This window comes from Dermacentor albipictus, chromosome 2 (assembly GCF_038994185.2).
Source record: "Dermacentor albipictus isolate Rhodes 1998 colony chromosome 2, USDA_Dalb.pri_finalv2, whole genome shotgun sequence".
NCBI lineage: Eukaryota > Metazoa > Arthropoda > Arachnida > Ixodida > Ixodidae > Dermacentor > Dermacentor albipictus.
Window position 1 is genome coordinate 15,265,111 of NC_091822.1, and position 24,111 is coordinate 15,289,221.

The window sequence follows — 24,111 nt, forward strand, 5'->3', positions numbered from 1 at the left end:
CAATGAAAACGTGCCCCGCGACTTCTGCAGTGCTGCTGCGGGCGTGCATGGAGAATACGTAATGCCAATGAGGAATCTACCATGCGAGTGTTTGCCAAGAAGAGGGGGCAGGCTAAAAAGCTGGCTTGTAGCTTCAGTACGTTTGAGGCCGCTGTCATCACTGCTACGCCGCCGTGGCATCAAATGAAAATAACACTTTTGTCGTGTGAAGGGAATAAATACTGCATGTTTTTTTACCCTTTCATCGCAATCTCTCTGAGTTCCCCATTTGACAGGTAAATGGGCAATATTATGCTATTTCGGTTAAGCAGTACTACCGTTTAGTACGTACTTCTTCCGAGCTCTGGCCAACTACGGTTCACTGTACATGCGAGCGTTTTCACATTTCGCCCCCATTTAAATGTGGCTGCCACTGCCGGTGTCTAAACAGCGACCTCGAGCCTAGCAGCGCAATGCCATAGCCACAGAGCTACCACATTGCATGGTGATATGGAAGAAATCACTGCCCAGACACTCCGTACAGATAGTTAAAAAATGTGCTGCCCCAGTGTTTGTCACCGTTGTAATCCTGGCAATTCATTAAACGACGACTTGGTAGGCTGCAGGATCCTCGGTACACAGTTGCTGCTTGCGCTCAGCTGCACAGGTCTGTTTTGTGCCCAGGCTGCAGTATCGAGCTCATTCCAGCATCGAGCTCGTCTACAACGAGCTCATTCCGGGTTCTGCTCACGGCATCGATCGAAAGCTGCCTGCTCCTAGGGAGTATGTATTATGCATGGCCTACCCTTTTCGGAGCCGGTGAGAAACTGCCGCAGACGCTAGGCTGTGATGGAGAGCAACGACTTCTCTACCATAGCTGACCAATTTTCCGGACCTGGAGGGGACTGAAAAATATTCCGAATAAAAGAACAGTCTGAAAAATCCGTGAGTCGCAAAACCAAACTTTATTCTAGCTAAACTGGACTGAAAAAGTTGCGGATAGTCCTTTGTTTTAAATTTCTGCAGACTTTTTTTGTAATGATGTCTTCTTGCATCTGTGCAAGCGTCATGTTCTCATTATACACACGAGACCACAATATTAGAGTGTTGGCAATGTCCTGCGTTGATGGTTGCGGGTGGCCAGAGTGTCGTCAGAGTTCGAGTTGCTTTGCGGCAGTGTGGTCACCTGGCACATGATCTCGTCATCTGTAAGCTCTGCGCACAGCTCTATGTTCTTGTCGATCGTGGCAAACTCGTGAAAAGTAGCAGCAGCGGGAAGGTTCATCCCAGATCCCAGTGCTGCACCAGTCGGCAATCAGCTGCTCACCGGTGTCTATGTCTTCAGCGGTGCCATTTGCCTCTTTGATCACAGGCTCTTCAGAGTTGCAAAATCCAGCATGCCTAAAACAATTTGCAATAGTCAAAGGCTGAACAGCCTTCCAGGCATCCGCTAGCATGCTGAGTGCCGAGAACAGGTTAAGGAAGTATGTCTTCCAGTTGTCAAAGCGCATGAGTGTGCGGCCAAGTAAATGGTTAATGACCCTTTGGGCCATCGGCTGGAGCACACTCGTATTCGGCGGCAAGAATTCAAGACAAATAGCTTGCAGGTTGTTTACGGCGCCGTGCGCCCTGCAATTGTCTCCAAATATTACCGCTTGCCTCTTCTGGCGCTCTAAAATTCACTCCAGACAGCGGACATAATCATCGAACGAGCTTTATGTAATCCAGACCTTTCTGTTGCTGCTGTACCACACAGGCAGATTCTTCGCACCCTTAAAGCAACACGGGTTTTTCGCCTTCCCTATCACTAGAAGGGGCAGCTTCTCAGTGCCTACCGCATTTGCCCGACCATGACAGTTACCCTCTCCTTACTATGCTTCCCACCAGCGCAGGCCTCATGAGTAATGGAAAGTGAAAGGTTTGGCAGCATTTTGAAGAACAGGCCTGTTTCGTCACAATTAAAAATGACTGCAGGAGCATACTCTTATAGCAGAGCCTTCAACTTACTCATCCGGTAATCCGTGACAGTAGATTGATCCATGGCACCGCTCTCCCCACAAACTTTCTTGAAAGATGCTCTGTGCCTTTTCTTAAACTCACGGATTCACCCATAGGTGAACTTGAAGTCCTGGATGCCCATTTTTAAAGTGAACATCTCGGCTTTCTGCTTGAGCATATTGCCCAAAAGGGGGAGGTTCTTTGCTAGGACTCCTTTCAATCACAGCTGCAGGGCTTCTTCAAGCTTCGTATGTTGTCCTTTCCAGTCATTTTTTGTAGTTTTGCAGTATGACTGGTTGACCGCATACAAGATCTTTTATTTGTTTTTCTTGTGATCGAGCAAGGTCTGTTTGGAGATAATAAACTTCTTCGCGATGTCAACTTGGGTTCGTCCTTGCTCGTTAAGCCTGATGATGGTGACCTTCTTGTCTAGCATCATGGTTGAATATTTTCCATGCTTCTTCGACACATTCGGTGGAGGCGGGTGAAGACTAGGGGCCATGCCGTCGAAAACACATCAGCGTTGGAGTGACTCAACAGCCGCAACACATTGAAATAGCGATGATATGTTGTAGAGCAGCTAGTGATGGCAGGTGGTGATTTCAATTGCACTGTACTAAATAAAAGCCGGCGGATCACTGCTGGACGAAAACGTGTGCGACACCACCTATGACACTGAGAAAAAACTGATGATGATGGTGGTTATCGTGAGCATCACCTAGCGTTCATAGCTGGTGGTCAAAACTCGCCGTGCATGACCGGTTTCCGACTCTCAATATCGCTTCCGCAGCAGGCTACACGCAAAAGCATGGCCTTTAAGATTGGTGTTTCTTACAACAAGCGCCACCATTGCTGCATGGATTTGGACACCTCCTGTACTTCCTAATCAAATTACTATATCGATCCAAGCCACTTCATGCCCGATTTGAATCTAGTCATGCGGCTCAAAATTAAAAATGGCATCCGCCCTGACCCATAGCGCTGGTCCGTTGCGGCAAATTTTGTCCTGAAAATCGAACTTCTGGCTTTATGTTGTCTGAAAAATTGGTCGCGAAAATGCATTAGCTCCATGGGAACCCTGTTGGTGCATTTATGAAGTCCAGAATATCCATAAAGTCCTAATTTTTGGAGTCAGAAAATCGGTAGGCTACTGTAGTGGCACAGCTAATCCAACACCACCGAGATAGCACAAGGCCTTTTCACTCAGATCCATGACGTCATGTTACCTGGCCCGACTGCCATAAAATCTAAAAGGGGATGCTCTTAAATAGGCAATATTGATATTTACGTCGGCAATTTCATCACGCCAGCCTTATCAATCGAAGTTTTGGGCCAAGTAGCATGTTGTGGATTGGAGTAAACAGGCTTTGAGCTATCTAGGTGGTGTTGGCTAATTGTGTGCCTCTCTTTCTCTCTCTCTCTCTCTCTCTCATTTTTTTTTTTTCATGCATGTGCATGGGGTTGCACCAGAAGAGTTTTCAGCATACAGGTGACCGACAGACATGGACGGACGAATTGGCTAGCAATGTACAGCTTCGCTGTAAAAATTACGCGCCACGTGATGGTGCGATTGAACTTGAGTTTCCCAGCACCAAAGATCAGTGCCCAATAGGCCACAGATACATGCTCTGGCAACATTACTAAATTAGCTTCAGTTATCAAACTTCTGTGACTGCAAGGACTCGCCACCTATTCTCGCATCACGTGGTACTGCTGTTGCTCTTTGCTCGGTCAGCACGGTGTGGTGAAGCACTGTCCATCACTGTTGACATGTTTTGGCAGTGTGTATACATGCGTGTTTTGCTGCAGTCTCGGTGCTTTTTGCGACATTCTTGTGCGTGTTGGATGCGATGTGCATTTTGAGGAGTTAACTGCCCATATCATGAAATTTTATTTGGTGATGCGAATGCATATATATGCGGGGTTCTTGCAGCTAGAGCGTGCCTTGATTATGCAAGTCTGCTCGCAAGCAAGCAGAGCTCATGTATGTTTGAACTTTGCCCTTGTGAATGCGATGCTCTGATGAAGGAAAATAGTGCTAGTTTTATTCTTTTCATCCTGAAATGAAGTGCGCACAGTGAAGGTGCCTTGGATTTATTCCTACTATGTTAAAAGAAGTGCACCGATCGGCATGCTGAGTGTTACCACTGCTGATTGTTTAGAGCTATTATTGCTAATTAAGTATTAATTACTTAAGTTTAACTGATTGGCCTACTGACCGTTCAAGGGCTTATTAGTAGTAACGATTATTTCTAATATTTTAATTAGTGAGCTGGTTGGTCTACTGATCGCTACAGCTGCTGCTTAGTAGCAACTATTAGTACACGTTCATTATTTAGTCAATTAATTAATCAATAAATAATTACAATAACAAAAGATTAGTGGCACAAAGTAAGTGACAGGAAGCACAAGCGGGACAGGACACTGTCCCTCTTGTGTTTCTTGTCACTTACTTTGCGCCACAAATCTTTTGTTAAAGCTGTGCACCATCTTGCCCAACAGTATACTCTAATTAGTACTAATCAGCAACAGTTGATTAGTAGAGTGCAGCAGACAGCTAGGGCTGCTGGGGCTTTGGACTGAGGACTCCAACATTGCACTCTGGGGGAGTACAGCAGCTTTTTCACAGCTCAGTGAAGTTTTTCAATCAATGTTCCAAATGTGAGACTGTACAAACATTAAAAAATGCATTGGTGAAAACACTTGTTGCGTTCGTTAGTTGTGAAGTTGGAGTGTCCGAGCACAAAATCACAGGGTTTAACATCCCGTAACTGTGATGTAGACTGACAATGAGCGGCGCTGTAGTAGGCTGCTCCAAGTTAATTTTGATCGCTTTTAACATGCAGCTCAACGTATGCTGCATTTTCCAGTGCATAAGCTCGCTGTGTAGGTAGCACAACGACAGCAGTAAGGTGGCAGCAGTGAAGGCTGCCAATGTGGCCTCTGTGATATAAGTATGTGCATGTGTGATTGGATGTCATGCTACAGTTTGCAGTTATAGTTTAGTTTTCCCTTTAAATATAGCTAAAATACATAACTGATCCAATAAATAGCTAAAGGGCACCACAAGTTGTTACTGTTACGTTGTGGGGCCTGAGATATACCTCTTACAAAAATTGTGCAGATCCCATGCACTGTGGGAATCAATGTAACCGAAGCTTTCCGTGTTGGATGCTTTGGTTGAAGATAATTAGTGATATTGACAGCTAAAGCTTAATTTCTTCAACGTGTAGGCTAACACGAGAGTGGTGGGTTGATGTTAAACATTACCTTGCGTGCACCACTGCTGTTTGTTTGCGTAGTATACAGAACACACAGGGAGTGGTGCTTACTTGAGGTGTTGTACGCCATATTTTATAACCTCTGAGACGGTCGAGCATTGTCATTTCCTCACATGGCACATCGCAATGTGGCAGAAGTATCCAACTTGAATTGGATTATGGGGCTGTATGTTGCCAAAACAAAACTCGAACTATGAGGCAAGCCATAGTGGCACACTCCAGATTAATTTTGACAGTGTTGCATTCTTTAATGCGTCCCAAAAATCTAAGTGCATGTGCAGTTTCTATTTTGCCGCCATTGAAATGTGGCTGCCACGATTGGGATTAAATCCACGACCTCTAGCAGTGCCATAGCCGCAAAGCTAAAGTGGTGGGCACCGAAGTGTTTATTTGATGGTCGATCACTTCTGTAATGTCTCCTGGACCCTGCAGTGCACTTTAATTAATGCGGCTCTGCTTCTGCACGCCCTGCTTAAGTTGCCTGCTTGACATATTTGCATGGCATTTATTTTTCAGAAATATCAGCAACGTACTGTATTGTACCTTGAACTTCAGCTTATCCTGTTTCTCCACAACCGCTGTTGTATAGTAGTGGGGTTTCCTTGCCTTCTCACGTCACCTCCCCCTTCTCTTGTATGGGAACTGCCTCTCCTCCTCCTTCTCCTTTTCCTCTCTACAGTTCTATCTGTGCCCCTTCTGGCCTCACACGTTAGTAGAAAGGGAAGCGCTGCAGTTTCTGCAGTGCTTCTGAGCGGAGTCACAGATAGCTACAGCTGTCAAGTGGCTAATGTGGTAACGGCCAGGGAGCTCCAGAGGGCATTGTGCACATTCAACGCGGTGAGGTGAAAACAAGTTTCTCCTGTCGCCTTTCCTCTCTTACTCCTGCCTGTCATATATATGCACCCTCTTAACCACCCCCCAATGCAGTGTGCGCGACAGCAGCAGCAGCAGTAGTGGAAAAGTTGAAGGAAGAGGCAAAAAAAGTTTCGTTTTGAAAGTGGCACTTTGCTATCAACATCATAACCACTTGTTTGAGTGAGAACTCGCAGTGCTTCTGGCTTTTGGTCGCCATTTTGCCTTTTGTAAGAGCTTGTCCAGGCTATTTCGGGCATATTCGGATTGTTCGCTTGTTTGTCCAGAGCACGCCGAGCCACAGAGGCAGTGTCAGTAAAGTGCCTGCAACTTCACGTAGCAGTTATTCATAAGCTGCCAATAGTTGCTGGCAATGCTGCCGGCCGAAATGGCTCAAGTTATGGATACTACACTGAAGAATGAGACCTTAGATCGCTTCGAGGGAAGTGCAGTAAATATTGGTTCACTGAGCATAAAAGAAATCGTTGCTTGATTCTTTTCTCATTAAATTTGCGGCTCATAAAAATCTTTGTTTGCAAAAATTTAGTGCCCTAAAATGGGTAAGTTGGGCATTGCATGGGTGCATCGTTTCATTATATTGGTGAAACTTATATGCTACTTTTTCTTCTAAACTTGTGAAAAGTAGAGGTGTGACTTATAATCTGAGAAATACAATCAGTACATCTTTACCAACCTTACCACTGTCCTTTGCATGTGTCACGTCGCACATCACGATAGTTGCTCATAAAAAGGGGGACACTCCAGCTTGCCCTGTATAACCTTCGTTATTGCCCCAGGTGACAACAGAAGAACACGTCACAGTTCTTTGCCGGAGTGGTCCTGCCATTGCCATTGTCAACACACACACTTGCTCACGTCACATGAACAATCGCTTACTTTACACAAACATGTAGGTCCATCTCTTAACACTGCAGAACTACCCACAACGATACAGTAAAAACTCGTTAATTCGAATTCCGCAGGGATGCTACAAAAACTCGAACTATACGAAATTTGAACTAATGAAAGTCGGAGAAAAAAAAATCACTTCGTTAAGGTGCATATATATAGTCCGCCGTGGCGTGAGCATGCACGCACACACCCTACGTCATGTTGGCGTGAACAACAACGTCTACATTTCGAAGCACTGGTGCAGCCAATGTAACCGGTCTCGGCCAATGCGGTCGACGTCGATGACGCAAAGATGGCTTTTGCTTCATCTGAGCATTCATCACGCTGACTGGCGCGGAGAAAAAAAATAATGTCGCAGTTCCGCCCCAAACGCGAAGCATTCATTGCGATAGCAAATTAGTAGACAGCTATAAGAAGTAAGGGTAGTAGTTCTATCAGCCATATAAGCTTGTAAACATTCGCTTACTGACTAAATTAACAAGTATAGTGTCACGTGCTCACTGCTAAACATGAACACATCTCGCTCGACGACCGCCGAAGCTTGCTGAAAAATGCTGGAGGGAGTAATAGTGGCAGTAGCAGCAAAAGAACTGATCTTCGTACAGCTTTCACTTCAACACGAACAAAACGTAGAAAGCACATCGCATACGAAGCTACTGCCACTACGCGCACGCTTTGAAGATGAGGCCCACATGGGCATGCACTTCGGCCACGTCACAGGTCGCTTTAAATATACGGCACCCGCATAGCCGCGCCGTAAGCTGCAGCCACCAGAGAAAAATGTCCCCTCCTCCCTCCATCCCTCCACCTCACCCCTGTGCCTCGCGCACGACAGGAGAGGGTGCGCATTCACCCCACCTTCCTTGGTTGCGCAACCCACCGCCCCATTCCAAAGGAGATGCTCATAACATCCATCCATCCACCCCGCTTACGCATGCAAGATTGAGCCGCGTACGCTGGTTCATCCTCGCATGCTTTTGCTCACCCATACAGCGTACAGCACATGGCGTCAATTTTATCGCCCTTGAGTGTTGTACGGAACCTCATGGGGGAGCAGGTACCTGCAACAGAGGTGTTGGCCATGCCTGGCCAGGTGCAAATGTGTCTCTCTCCAGTCAGGCCTAAACAGAGGGCCGCAGATGGAAAGAGCAAAGCCGCACGGCGACGCCAGCCTGCTCCCGCGCTCTAGCACTCTCCCTATCCACGATGATGCGAAGTTATAATTATTGGTGGCAGTGCAGATTTCAATTTGAATTAGCGGGATGTGGTACATATTGCTTTCAGTACATTGCTGAATGGACTAGGGCGGATACTTCGAATTATCTGAAATTTCAAATTAAAGAGTTGTGAATTAATGGGCTTTTGCTGTAGATAGCTAGCTACCTGTAAAATTTTACTGTTCTCGCTTAATTTCAATAGACTAACCTACGGCTACAGCAAAACACAAAGTACAAGGTCAAACACGATATCTCTTGGTTCTTGTGCCAGAAAAAAATACAAATCATCATCACCAACACAATATCGAATATAGCAAAACAAATGCTTGCTCACTTACAATTCAGAATGCATTTCACAGGAGGCAGGCACTCTGGAGGAATATTTTTGGTCAATCACTTTTGCAGATACAATCGTGTTCGCATGACTCAAACCAAATACATCGGCAGGTCTACTAGCAACTTTTTGGCACAGTGCCAAGAAAACTTGCTTGGCACTGCCCATGTTGCACTATCACCCATAGACGTCGATGCTTCCAGTGCCAAGCCACGCAACATCCTGTGAAATTCATTGTTTAAGCATATAATAATCACATACATCAACAACTTTCTAGAGCAAGAAGATGTATTAGCTAGTGTGCTAACGTGGAAACAGGCGTAGATACTCGACTACAATATAACAACAGTTCATGAATTTGCCAAGGCACTTGATAAACGCAGCCGAATCGGTGTAATTCTACTAGACTTTTGTAAAGCATTTGACAGGTTGGTACACTCGAAGTTAATATCTGGTAAGTTTAATCTCTGAAATTGTAAGCAGGGTCATTATGTATCTTCCTTTCCCGTATACAATGAAAACAAGGGGTAGCAGGGAAATGGAAATTCAAGATGATGGGCAAAATGAGAATGTGAAAGCAAGAGCCAACGTTCTGACAAGTGGACTTGTTTTCTTCAAGGCAACATATGCTTTCCTTGCCACAGTATATATAAGTGAGGTCGGCGCTCATTTCTCCCCTGGCGGATCGATTTCACCTCCAACAGGTGTAGGTTTCCACCGCGTCCCTTCACGGTCGCGCCCGCGTTCGGTTCGCGCTGTGCGTGAAACGTTTCTTGTTGGTGACGGCGCCTCTTCGGATCACTGAAAATTATTATTGTGTTGTTAACTGTCGCGACAGCAATGTAAACACGAAAGGCTTGATGCCACCAGTGAAATTTTGCCAATTCACAAGAAAATGGTACGAAAAAAGCACACGGCAGGCATGGATCACTGTGGTGCACCGAATGAAGTACACAACTTGCAAATGAAGCGAGCTCGTTCATTGATCACTCGTGAGTGTATGATGGTTTTTATACGTAACCCACATGAATTTCATGATTACTCGGTATACATGTATAACCTTTTTATTCATATAAAGACTTTCAGTTGTTCAACCAGCACTTGTTCTGTCATCTTTCGCGTGTTTCGTTTGTGTGTGCACAGCCCAAGAATGGGAACCACTTCTGTTGCATGCGCTAGCAGTGGCTGAATTTCACGCTTGCCGAAAAATTGAATATGTGCACAATGCATTGAACATGACCGGAGTTCATTCCTGCATCACCACTGCACCGATCGGTCGAGTTACAGGATGATATGCGCCCGCGTCTTGGTCGCACCGGCATTGATGAAGCAGAAATGGTTACTAATACTTTCACCTTCTGTCTCTTGAGCACTGTTAAAAAATGGCCAAGCTATTTACATTGCTGCCCCTATTCTATATTGTAGGGGATGTACTAGTTAAAGTTGTGTGTGCATGTCGTACTTGTGTTGCGCGGCAATATATTTTGTTTATTTCCGCACAGTGTCGATGGAAGTCCATTGTTGCCATTGGAGACAACATGGATTTGTAGCACCCGCCGTGGTTGCTCAGTGGCTATGGTGTTGGACTGCTGAGCACGAGGTCGCGGGATCGAATCCCGGCCACGGCGGCCGCATTTCGAGGGCGGCGAAATGCGAAAACACCCGTGTGCTTAGATTTAGGTGCACGTTAAAGAACCCCAGGTGGTCAAAATTTCCGGAGTCCTCCACTACGGCGTGCCTCATAATCAGAAAGTGGTTTTGGTACGTAAAACCCCAAATATTATTATTATTATGGATTTGTAGCAAACATTTTGTGACAAACTTCAAAAATGAATTTAGCCAACACGCATTGTATATGCCAACGATTATTCCGGCAGTACATACGATGTTGTTTCCAATTACCCGCTCAGTGTCACTTATATGGCTAAGCAGACGCTGCCGTTTCGCCGTATTGCAGCCACAAAAATAATCGACAAGCGTACCGATCTTCTTAAAGGCAAATAGAAGCATGTACATCATCCTTCAAGTAAAACGTCCACGCACACATACGTAGGCATACACCACGCAGTATGAAACATGCCCATACATGCGCAGTGCAAGAGGCAATCAAGGCGGTGCGAACGAGAGATGGGAGAGGCGTACCACCAGCTAGTTGAATTTTTCCCCGCACGCGGCGCTGCTCGCGGTGCCGTTCTTGTCTCGGCTGTGACCGCTCAAACGGTGTCGCAAGCATCGCCAGAGCTTCCGAGATTTCTCACAGATGCGTGGAAATGTGCTACGCACAAATGAAGATATGACATGCCGGTGACAATGAGGAACCGAGCAGGCCAGTATATGTTACCAACAATGTGAAACGACAAGCAATGACAAGTTGCTCCCAAGATCGTGCGTCATGTGACATTAGCGGTTGCACGGATCCTTTGCATCCACCGCGACGAACAGAACTGGCGCTGGCTAACATGGTGCTTGGTTAAACACGGGGAAGGCAGAAGATGGAAATTCAAGACGATGAGCAAAACGAAAACAGGGTGAAAGCAGGAGCCAACGTTTCGACAAGTGGACTTGTCTTCTTCAAGGCGACATATGCTTTCCTAGCCACAGTATATATAGGTGGGGTTCTTCTATAGGAGAGAGGGCGTAAGGTGGGTGGGTGCGGCAACAAGCGAAGGTGTGCTAGCGACGAGGGCGTCGAATTGAGAATAAAGGAGTGTTGTGCATATCGTAATCCGGCCTATAAAAAGTACAAGAATGAAGCCTCCAAACAACTGAGCAACCACACCCATTACAGAAAACTCGACTCTAACCCAACTTCAGATTACAGCAATACTGTGAAAAACACAATACCGGAGCTCCTAACCAGGGAACTAATCACACACTCTGAATATCGCTTCATGATGCCCAAGAACAAAAAAGCAGGCGGTTTTTATCTTCTTCCTAAAATACACAAAATTTCGGTTGAAGAAATATTTACAGCAGAAGTCCCAGGTCGGCCTATTGTGTCTAATAACAACGCACCTACTGAGTCACTATCTAAATTCCTAAATCACCACCTGTCAAACCTCCCCACCACCCTCCCATCTTTTGTTCAAGACACGCCATACTTCCTTCGATTTATCGACGGCACCAACGCCAACCAAATCTTTTCCGACTGCACTATTGTGGTCATTTTGGATGTGTCTGCCCTTTACAATAACATTCTCATGAGTGAAGAAATTGAATCAGTTTTGAAATCCCTTGCAGTCAATCCCGAAGCGCACGCTCCTGAAGTTTACCTGTCCCACCTTAGGTTAGTTCTCATGCTCAACTATTTCGTATTAGATTCTATTCACTAGATGCAAAATTTCGACATTGGCATGGGAACACCATTCGCTCCCACGTACGTAAACATTTTCATGAGACAGCTTGAAGCAGACCTGTTGAAATCCTACCCTTTAAAACCCACACCTATCTTCGTTACATTGACGACATATCTATAATACGGGGACATGGCACAAGGCCATTAACCGACTTAATTAGCCATTTCAATCGCTTTCACCCAAGTATTAAATTTACAGCTCACCACACTCCTAGTCAGATCAACTTCCTTGAGACGATGGTCTACATAGAAAACTGAAAATTGAGAGTGACACTTTACCGGAAGCCTACAGATAACCAGCAATATTTAGACTACAACAGTCATCACCTACGACACTACAAGCAAGGAATTTTTATCAGAGAAATGAAACGAATAAGAAGAATCTGTAGCAAAGACCACAATTATATCCACCGCCTAAATGATCTTAAAACAACGCTAGCCGAAAGAAACTATCCAGAAGTTGCTCTCAATAGAGCTGATGATGTCTTGTCAAGATTGGGAGAGACGAAAGGGGATATGCTTTAAATCATGCTGGTCAGGTTTGGTCTCCAGCAGATAGCTGTCTTTATGGGATAAACTGATGGGTCTCTTAACAATGGTTTAAAACGTGAAGTGCACTCAATGGCTGAAGGCCATCCTTCAGATTGGATACATTGAAAGTAATGTGATGCATAGCACACATGGTCAAAATGTGTGCCAAGGGAAAGGACATGCAGTTGAGAACAGCAGGCAGTGGTCAGGAAGGTGAGGTAGTAATGTGATGAGAGTAATGCTCCTGTCTTTCCGGACGTTTTCATGTCATTCGAATCGGATGGCATTAGCATCGAATGATATTACTTGGCTGCAACACAGCGATCTTTAATGCCATTAGAATTGAATGACTTCCGCTATTAAATGAATTCGAAAAACTCATTCGGCTTCACACTCGAAGCAAATGTATACTTTCTCCAGAAAGAAGGCAAAATATGACATTGAGCTTATCTAATTTCAGAAGTATTCTTGTAGAAAGGTAATTAATTTTCCATGATTTAAGCCATCTGTCCATCTGTCATTTAACTCATGAAAAGCTGTACAGCCAGAGGCCACAAAATCTTTTTACTCCCTACTTCAGTCATCTGGCTGCCGTAGGTTTGCTAGTTGGCCATACTGTAAACAATCAGGCACCCGTGTGCACGTGTATTTTCGACGTCTCGAGTGGCACCTGTGTCTATTTGATAATCGAGACTCTTCCGCTGATTAGTATGCTTCACTCGCAATGCAAAGCACAAATCAACTAACCGCTTCACCTGCAACAACTGAGCCTTGTCATCCAGCACTGCTATGTCAGTCATATTGTTTGTCTTCAGTTTATCAGCTATGTCTACTAAGCTGGCTGAGCCTTGTTTTGGCTTATGGTCGCCACATATTCTAGAAATAGTTTTATATGCTTGTTATTTGAGTGAAGCATTGCCCCATGTTTATATTACAATAAATAGATTGACTTTCCAGACTCTCTGCACACACCTTGTTCTACCTTTCTCACCTTTTTGCAATGATTGCCATTGATATCATGACCGAATGACATTAGCTTTTCCTGTGTACCGCCACCACAGGTCAAATGGCATTCATTGCACTGAATGTCATTCATTAAAATGTCCAGTGTGATGAGGTTATAAAAGACTTGCAGGCATAAAATAGAGCCAGCTGATGTGAGACAGCGGAAGTGCTGTGGTGGACATAAAACAGACCTGTGCACTCAAGCCTCCAGTGTTAAGTGTGTACTATGTGAGCGGAAAGACCAAGCTGTCAGAACAATGCTTTGGGAAAAGAGGGGGAACGCGGGAGATGGAAATTCAAGACGATGAGCAAAACGTGAACGAGGTGAATGCAGGAGCCAACGTTTCGACAAGTGGACTTGTCTTCTTCAAGGCCTTGAAGAAGACAATTCCACTTGTCGAAACGTTGGCTCCTGCATTCACCTTGTTCTTGAAGAAGACAAGTCCACTTGTCGAAATGTTGGCTCCTGCATTCACCTTGTTCACGTTTTGCTCAGAACAATGCTTTGTGTCACAAGTGTTACATTTTCTAAATGACAGCTGTGTGTTTGTGCCGAGTTGGTATTCTGGCAATTTTTTTTCATTTTTGTCTCATTCTATCTTTTTACAGCACAACCTTTTGACCAAGACAGCCAAAAAAAACGGAGAATGTGTGTTGTGCTGTGCTTTTTAGCTTGTCCGTGTCAAACACTTATGCTCTGAAAGATGGATTGGTACCAGCATGCCCAATTTCCAATCTTAATATGTTTTTTTTCATTGTCAGGTGCTTGTTATGAACGCGATGGTATAATGTTATTGTTTCTTTTTTTTTTCTATGACCAAGTTGCTTCGCACATGTACTGAGTGCAGCTTAGCTAGCTTGTGCACTGACATGTTCCCGTAACAGCTTATTCACTCTCTATTGTAGTGCTGCTCATATATCAAACACATGCCAGCAACTAACCTTGTTGATGGGAGCCAAGGTTCATGGCGTGACACCTAATTGCATACAGCAGTGCTTAAAGGTTGGGTTTGCCCCCTCCGCTTCTCCGCCCCCTGGCAGGTCAACTGTAGCACTGTGGCATCCATTCGACAAGCGCTAGAAGTGATTTTTTTACCATAGTGCCTTGTGCGGGGTAATTCTAACTCTAAAATTTTTCGATTAATGATTTAATCGCGATAAATCAGTTGATGTAGCATGGGAAAGAGCAGGAAAGTAGATATTGTTGTTCTGCTGCATGCATTTACCAGAGGCACTGCACGTAATGGTAACTACCCTCGCTCGACTAAGATCCTTGGCATAGCGTGCTGTTTCATCAGCTCGAGTAATGCAGAGGCTGTAGGCTTGGATCCCACCAATGGCGCATAATCGTTTCGTCCACATTCATTTCCCTTTGTTCCTTTCTAGATTTCAATTTCAAACACAGCAGCTGATTTCATCTATGCTTTCCTTGTCTTTATCGTCCTGTTGGCTTTTTATGGTCGTGGTTGACAAGATTCGAGCTCATCAGTTTCACTTCTTCTTGTACATATATCTATATATACATAAGGCAAATGTGCTAAAGTTAACTTTACTAATGTTTTGACAGGTGCTCCTGCCTTAAACAGAGTAATCACTCTTATGACAGCAGAACCACTACATGTGCGTGCGTGTGTGTGTGTGTGTGTGTGTGTTTGTATGTGTGTGTAAGTGGATTTTTCAGTGGGCCAAGTGTATTTAGCAAGATGAGAAGTGCAGCTTCACGGTTATCTTTGGTTTATTTACCCAGCAGTTTTGGCCGGTAGACTGACCTTTTTCAAAGGAATATATATATGTATACATAGGTAAAAGAATAGGAGCACGTAGGCAGTGATGATGAAAACATCTTTTTCAAAATCATATACTGGCTTCCAGGACCAGGTTGGTCTTGCATATCCTATATCATGGAGTTCAGGCCAGAATTCAAGATATAGGAAAGGAGTGAATTGAAATAGCGGCCACGAACCCACACCGAAACACCATGTAGATTAGGAGGGGATAGCATTCAAGGAAGTTGTCTTCTTCGAATGTCTTATGGGGCTGTGCACTTCCAAATTAGATGTGCTGCATTGACCGTTTCTTCTTTGTTGTTGCATTTTGAACAGAGTAGCCTTTCCCCTTGCTCCTCAGAGTCCTCAGGATCCTGTCGCCAACATTCCACAATGTGCTGTGTCAATGCCAAGGTGACGTAGGGTCACTTCCTCCTTTCTTGTCAAGCAGTGTGGGACGGTTATGGAACACGGTGGAATTAGGGTTGTGATTCTCATCGTTTTCGCTTCCACACTATTTGAATTGACATTGAGTGATATAATTAATTGTCGCTTTGATCTTGGTGCAGTATTGTTTCCTTCCATTACTGCATCGTAGTGAGCTCATGAGCGCGTTCGTTTCCAGGTATGCCCATGTGGAAGGGTAAACATTCTAGGTTAACGTAAAGTTTGCCTTTTGCAAGTTCTTCAGCGAAGGTGTGTGTGCATCCGGCGAGGGATACTGTGTTATGTACCTTCTTCAGTTCACAAGGTGCCCTTGAGGAATCCGTGCAGATGCATACATTGAGATGATCATCAGGCTGGATTTCTTTTAGTGTCTGAAATGCATCCAGGGTTGCATAAAATTCTGGTGTGGCCTGATTGCCATCTGGTCGGGAATGTGCTGTGTTTACATTTATTTTTCTGTTCACTCCAGTGGCACCAAGTGGTGACGATGGTTGCCACTGTGCATGTTGTGTCTGTGAAAATGGTGCCGTAAGCACTCTGGATCCTCTTGTAGTCTTCGAATGGTAGATATTTCGTGCAATTGAGCTTGCAGCATTGTGTAGCTTGCGCAATCAGCATTTGTTGCTCATTATGTTGCTGCATGTCCACGGCAGGTGCTGCCAACATGAGGCAGTTTCCTCTGGTGTCGCTTGTATTGTGCGCATGTAATGGATGAGTCGACTGCTTTGCTTGGTGTCTTGCCATCTGTGATGTCTGTTGCAGCTTTGCTGGTCAACGAGCTCCTGAAGAGTGTTGATCTGGGCCTGTGCCTGAAAAAGCAATATCGCTGTTATTTTTGGGAGCCCTGTCACTGCTCTCATCGCTTCTCAGTATTTTCCAGTAATCGGTGTTGCACTTGTGTTAACCTAAGTTGTTCTATTGTATAGGTTAATGGTGGCTGCATTACGGCTTTGGTAAGCCGAGTTGCTACTTCTTTTCGTATACAGCCAGCTTGAGCAAAAGTCCTTCTCATAAGACGCATGGTCTTTAGAGATGATGTTCTGGCTTGCTACACTCACACGTTGGCACCTCCATCTTGTGCCAGCTTGTGCAGAAGTCCTTCTCATAAGACACATGGTCTTTAGAGTTGATGTTCTGGCTTGCTACACTCACACGTTGGCACCTCCATCTTGTGCCAGCTTGTGCAGAAGTCCTTCTCATAAGACACATGGTCTTTAGAGTTGATGTTCTGGCTTGCTACACTCACACGTTGGCACCTCCATCTTGTGCCAGCTTGTGCAGAAGTCCTTCTCATAAGACACATGGTCTTTAGAGTTGATATTCTGGCTTGCTACACTCACACGTTGGCACCTCCATCTTGTGCCAGCTTGTGCAGAAGTCCTTCTTGTAAGACGCATGGTCTTTAGAGCTGATGTTGTGGCTTGCTACACTCACACGTTGGCACCTCCATCTTGTGCCAGCTTGTGCAGAAGTCCTCGTAAGACGCATGGTCTTTAGAGCTGATGTTCTGGCTTGCTACACTCACACGTTGGCACCTCCATCTTGTGCCAGCTTGTGCAGAAGTCCTTCTCGTAAGACGCATGGTCTTTAGAGCTGATGTCCTGGCTTGCTGGACCCATGCGTCGGCGCCCTCATCTTGTGAGAGCCTAACACTTTCCGTTCACTGCATTCATTAAGAAGCTGACCTCTTAGTGTTAGCTGCATGTTCACAAAATATGCGCAATTGCGAACCTTGCAGATGATTCCCATGTACGTCCTTATCATGCTCCACAGCTCCAAATGGATCTTTCTGTTGTAGGCGTCAGTTATGGTGATAGCTTCTTGAAGATGTATTTTATGGTCTGTCACGCTGAGGAGGTTGCTTCAGAGAGTCGCATCATCTGCATATATTGTGAATCCTATCCCATCTTCCTTATTTACTTCCCATGGGATACAAACGAGGGAGGTAATAAAGATTGTCGGCTATATCACGAACCCTTGAGGGACACCTCACTCTACTGTTAAGGAATTCATTGCTTGCACTGTATTCTGTCTTCACTGTTACGGTACAGCCAGTAAAGAAGGGTCGGACAAGACCAGTCATTTTTTCTGGGATACCCAAATTAACTACTGTATCCAAGATCACCTTGTGCAAGCATATAGGAAAAATACCAGGACATTACCGATGTTTCAGCCATGGACAGGCTTTCGTCAGAGTGAAGGCCTGTATTTTTCCTGGTACTCTGGTATTTTTCCACACAGGTTTCTATTCTCGGACCTGTTTCACTGCGGAATCTTGTGATTAAATGCTGTGTGGATATATATATAAATCATATCGTAAGCCAACAATGACACCAAGGAAAACATGGAGAGTTTACTTGTACTTCCTAATTAAATAACTTGTAAATTAATTGAAATTGAAGTGGATGAAGAAACAACTGGCCTCTGGTGGGATACGAACCTATATCTTCACTTTACACGTGTGATGCTCTTACCTATTGAGCTACTGCGCCGCCGTTTTCTCGTCGACTTTCTGAGGTATTTATCTTTTTACTACACTAGAAGTAACGCTGGGAGTGTTAGCCAGCGCCACCACTCGCAAACCTTGGCGGCAGATGTGGAACATACTTCCTGCTGCGGGCGTGACGAGTACGTGATCTATTTGGGTTACAGCAACTGCTCAGTAAACCCACACATGCTATCAGAAGGCAACAATGTTGCCCGATTCGGGACCCGTATAATGTATAGATCACATACTTGTGATGCCTGCGGCAGAAAGGATGTTCCACATCTGCCTCCAAGCTTTGTGAGTGGTGGCGCTGGCTAACATTCCCAGTGTTACTTCTAGTTGTAAAAACATATATACCCAAGAAAGTGGATGGGAAAACGATGCTGCGGTAGCTCAATTGGTAAGAGAGGTCATCGCACACATAATGCGAAGACGGGGGTTGGTATCCTACCTGTGGCCAGTTATTTTTACAGCGAAGCTGTATATGGCTAGGGCATTTCCATCGTCCACGAACAACCTGTGAACTAGCTCGTTGGCGCCTCTCAGCTCAGCGCAACTACGCTCGTGCCACTGTCGTGCTCTTGTGGCGACGAGCGACCTTGTAGACCGGTAAAGTCGGGCTCTCGCAGGAGAGGAAGAACCAACACTCGATCGCTTAGCGTAGCATTCTTTTTAATAATTTCCTTCGGAACGCAAGCCCGTGCCGGAGCGTGCCAGCCGCTCGAGCCTCGTGTAGACGCGAGCGTCTACGTCATCCCTCGTGCGACGCCGATGCTGCTGCCGCTACAGTCTCTTTCCACAGCTGGATCCGTTGCTGCTCCTTGCTTAAAGGATATGAGCCATTCATTGGCAAGAGAAAATTATCATCATCATCATCATTAACCATTGTCATCAGCAATGGCTTGAGCATCGTCATCTTCTTCCACAGCTGCCTTCATTGCCACTCATCATTCCAGCTAAGATTTTCATTTCTCTTTTGTCCTCATAATGGGGAGCCTGCCATAAATTTTAACAGAAAGGCTGTCTATGGCTAGGGCAAATCCATTGTCCGTGAATGACCCACGAACTGGCTAATTGGCGTGGTCGAATGAGGAGTGCCTGCGCCTGCACGCCAAGGTGGTACGCATGACGCACGCAGAAATGGGCAATCTTCCGCCAGCGATCGTTCTCGCCCGCGGCAAGCCCTACGCGCTCACATTGAAAAGGGACTTGTTAACGATGCAGTCAACGTGTTGCCTGAGATCGAGTATCGGGAGGATAATGCGTGTGTGCCGTTCGCCTATAGATTCAGTTTGATGTCCCTCATACCGGTTCAATGGCGTGCATCAAGGCAAAACCGCTCATACAATTGGCTTGCAGGCACGGCATCAAGCTCGAACTACTGGGTGCTCTAGAGTTGCGTACCATCACCGTCACTCGACGGAAAGACGGGGCTTGCCTGTCGGCGCAAGTAATTTCCTGTTGTTCAGGCCAGTGCCGTTGTCATTCACAAGTGGCAGGGGGCCACCTACTCAGACATGGCATATGAGTATGACTGTAAGCACCCGCAGAAGCTGGTATACGTTGCCCTCAGTAGGTGCATGGACATCAATAGGCTGTACTTCACCAACACCAAGGGAGATCACATCATCTACCACACCTGAGAGAAGCTGGGCCATGACCTACTGCACGAGTTTCGCCAACTAGATAACCACCACCTTCCCACTGTCACCAAAGCATGCGTGCCTAGACTTGCCGACCCGCTATATACCTTCTCACTGGCGGCTCTCAGCGTCAGGTTGCTCTGTCTGTGTGCGGTAGACATGGTTCACGATGCCCTACTCTGACATGCATCCCTCTTCTGTTTCTCTGGGATGTGGTCCGATTTCTTCGTTCAAGTCGACAGCTACACCGGTGTCGTATGCGCCCAACGAGTCGACTTGCGAGCTGGTGGAGTTGCAATATACTTCAGGAATGACATAGCTGCCACGGTCTGGCCATACGACGTTTCATCCACCACCCAAGAAATAGAAAGCATGGCATTTTATGCTGCCCTGTGTGCCGTGAAGACCGCCAATGGCACGATCGTTGCCACCACGTACGTTTGACCTCCCTTTTCCAAGCGTGACGTGGAGGACTTTATGAATGACCACTTTGGATGGCTGCTCAATCCGGCTGACGGTTATCAAACTCTAGTCCACGTCGTTCACGACTTCAATGTGCACATGTTGCGGCCAGATGGCAATTGGCTGCCATCGTTAAGGCTCATACGGTTCGGGCTACAGTGCTACACCAATACCAAGGTGCCAGTGACCACGAGGTGTTCGTGTTTGAACTTAGCCTATGCCAAGAACCTGTCCATCGTCATCACCAAACCCTTGGCCGTCTACCATAGTGGTCACAGCTATAGTAATTTGCATGAAATAATAAACAGTGTCAAAATATTTATGTATCTCTGTCTTGTACATTATTTCGCCACATCCAGTACGCGGCACGTAGAGGAAGACGAAGACCTCGCGCATTGCAGAAGAGAAGAAAGAGGTCCGTGCGCGATAGTTTTTTCAGTTGGCCTGCAATCACAGTGTCCTGCCATTCCTTTATCAGTTCGTGCTGCTTGGGAATCGTGACACTGGTGGAGGCACTGGGTAAATGTTTGGGATGCCTGTCAGCAGCCCCACATCAAGCCTAGAACGTTTCGGCGTGTCGAATCATCCGTTCATCGTGCCAGCCGTCGCCTACTAGGCCTAAGCCCAGAATTTGGTCCCCTACCAGGAAGTCTGCCTGTTACCACGAGTGCCGAAGCCGTGGTAGACCCCTGCCCTGCACAGGTGACTCTTATGACTGCTCGATCTCCCGTGAGCTTCCACGGCAATACCTACGAGGATGCAGAAGACTGGCTCGAGCAATACGAGCGCGTAGCCAAGTATAATGAGTGGCATGCTGGATAGAAGCTATCCCATGTGTATTTCTCTCTTGAAGACGGACCCCGCACGTGGTTCGCAAATCGCGAGGGAATCTGGCCAAGCTGGGATGAGTTCCGCCGCCAGTTCCTCCATACGTTCGGGAGCACCGAAAGGTGAAACCACGCGCAGCGTCTTCTCGAATCATGGGATTCAAAAGTCGAATGAAATTGTTGCCATGTTCGCTGAGGACATGGCTCGTCTCCGTGATCGTGCACGCCTCGATATGTCCGAGGCAAAATAACTCAGCCACCTCACGCACCGCTACATCACATATCAGCCAGGTGACAAAGTGTGGGTTTGGAGTCCCATCCGTCAGCGAGGGCTTTCAGAAAAGCTACTGGTGTGGTACTTTAGTCCGTACAAGGTTTTATGGCACCTTAGCGACCGGAACTATCAGGTTATCCCTGACACTCCTGCTTCCTCCAGGGCGAGGCAACATCCACCAGAAGTTGTGCACATTGTGCACATGAAGCCCTATTGTTCGGAATGAAGTTCCCACACCTCGTCTGGCACATCTCCCTGCTTCTAGGTGAGCATCGGGACGATGCCATTTCTGGAGGGAGGCAAATGCCACATTCAGTATGAGGCACGTAGAAGAAGACGAAGATCTCGCGCATTGGAGAACAGATGACGAGGTCCCTGCGTGATTGTTTTTTCTGTTGGCCTGCAAATAAAGTGTCCTGCCCTTTTTTATCAGTTCCTGCTGCTTGTGAATCGTGACAATATCATCTGTACAGTTTCACTGGTCATCCACCTTCGGAGAGTGATATGGCTGCCGAATTTTTTCATCCACTTAAATTTGCATTTATCATATCTTTAATTAGTAAATACAAGTAATCTGTCCTACGTTGTCCTTAGTGTCTTTATTTGTTGGCTTATGATATGATTAATAGAGAATCAGGCCCCTCAGTTCTCTTTGATCTCCTTCACACACACACACACACACACACACACACACACACACACACACACACACACACACACACACACACACACACACACACACACACACACCCATATATATATATATATATATATATATATATATATATATATATATATAAGAGCGGTGGATATAAAGAGCAATGGAACAAAGATTGCTAGGCATAATGTTAAGAGACAGAAAGAGAGCGGTTTGGATCACAGAGCAAACAGATATAGGTGATATTCTAATTGACATCAAGAGGAAAAAATGGAGCTGGGCAGGTCATGTAATGCGCCGGTTAGATAACCGTAGGACCATTAGGGTTACAGAATAGGTACCACAAGAAGGAAAATGCAATCGAGGACGACAGAAGACTAGGTGGAGCGAAGAAATTAGGAAATTCGCGGGCGCTAGTTGGAATCAGTTGGCGCAGGACAGGGATAATTGGAGATCGCAAGGAGAGGCCTTCGTCCTGCAGTGGACATAACACAGACCATATATATATATATATATATAAACATGTGTGAGTGTGCACATGCTATGCTGGTCGCTGCTCTATGAGGACGTCCCTCCAGTGAAGCCAGACTTTACAGCCCTGCCACATTGTAACTGGGTTTAATCTCATGCACATACCTTTACTATATTTGTTTAGACCGTGGTAAACAAAAGGCGTGGTTAGGTCTGTTCAAAAGAAATGCAAGCAGGATGCTTCTGATGGCAAGCAATGTTTCTGCCAATTTTGCCATTGCTAATATGTGACATATTAATTATGCTTAATTACAAACTTTGCACTGTTGTTGCTACTCGAAGGTGAAGTTGGTGTGAGTATAACCATTTTGCTTCCTTTCTTTTTTGCGGTGCAGCTGCAAGCTTTCTTGGATGGCATGAAGGAGGGTGGCATCCTACTCACAGAATCATGGAGTCCTCACTGACTGCATCACGAAATTGTCTTTGTTTAGAAAGTTGCACACTCTAGATGTTTTGCAATGAACATGCATTGAGTTTTATGATGGTACAGTGGCGAAAATCCTGTGCTTACTAGTGCCAGCAGTTTGCAAGCTTTGTCCATATACTTCAAAATCCTTGTCATGGGAAAACGCTGTTCTGGATGCAAATAAAAAATGGCATTTCTTTAAAAGTTGTTGAGCAACATTTTTTGAAACTTTGCAGTCTTCACCAATGAATAATGTGTAAAAAACGAAGTGGAAATCTACAAAAATATCTGATGCTACCAATGAACGTTTCTGTTCAAGAACTGGTATTTATGTAAAGTGCTCTACGAATGTGTACACAACCCATTTTCTATAAATCTGATCTCATGCTGCAAAAGCAGCACAGTGTTACACATGCAAGACTTACGGGTTTTTACTTGGACAGCACAATAAGGGGGACAGGAAAGGAACAAAAGATTGCCAGTGCTAACTTCCAGCTTCTGTAGCACTATTCCAAAAGAACTGGCGTAGTATGTGTGAAGAACAGCCACCTGCCCACTTCCATCATCGTTATTAGTATTTATGCATTTCAAGCTGCCATTGAAGAATATTATGCACTTTAACTACTTCATGTTGTCACTATCCTTTTTTACCTTTCAACAACAGTCCCTTCCGCAACAACTTCGGGCATTGCAGGCATTGGAATAAACATACTGGTCGTTACTGCGAAGACAGGAAAAAAGTTTGAATGTCACCTGTGCAGATAGCACAGATTTAGTCCTTGAGATGGATTACTCGATGAGGTAGACATTATTTGCATGAGAAACCAAAAGGCGTAATTGAATTACTAAATTCACTAATTGGGTATTTAGACTGCACATTAAACTTAAGGCTCATATTGCAATTTCACTTTGCAGCCGGTGAGACTGCAAGGCATATCTGTGGTTTCGTCAGTTTTGCCTATTGCTGTGCTTCAATGCACAATGTTTCGTCTTGCCAGATGGTGTGGAGTTGCTGCATATGCCCTGATCACAGCAGACCGAGTTGGGTGTGGCTCCATCTTGAGTCTCCCTGTACATACTCCCGTACCTCGAATAAAACCAGTTAACTAGCGCTGATTCATATCGCTGTCACACATGGTGTCAGA

The 24,111-nt window shown here is 45.5% G+C and overlaps 1 protein-coding gene across 2 annotated transcripts in view; it reads left to right on the plus strand.

The window, feature by feature from the left end:
* The window catches only part of mRpL18 (mitochondrial ribosomal protein L18), a 53,819-nt gene extending 30,649 nt beyond the window's left edge, over positions 1-23,170 (plus strand). For both annotated transcript variants that reach the window (XM_065442963.2, XM_065442961.2), the window contains one exon: positions 22,896-23,170. In XM_065442963.2, the coding sequence (XP_065299035.1) occupies positions 22,896-22,964 (69 nt within the window). In that variant the 3' untranslated portion in view covers positions 22,965-23,170. The remainder of the gene's footprint in view (positions 1-22,895) is intronic.
* Positions 23,171-24,111: the final 941 nt, after the last annotated feature.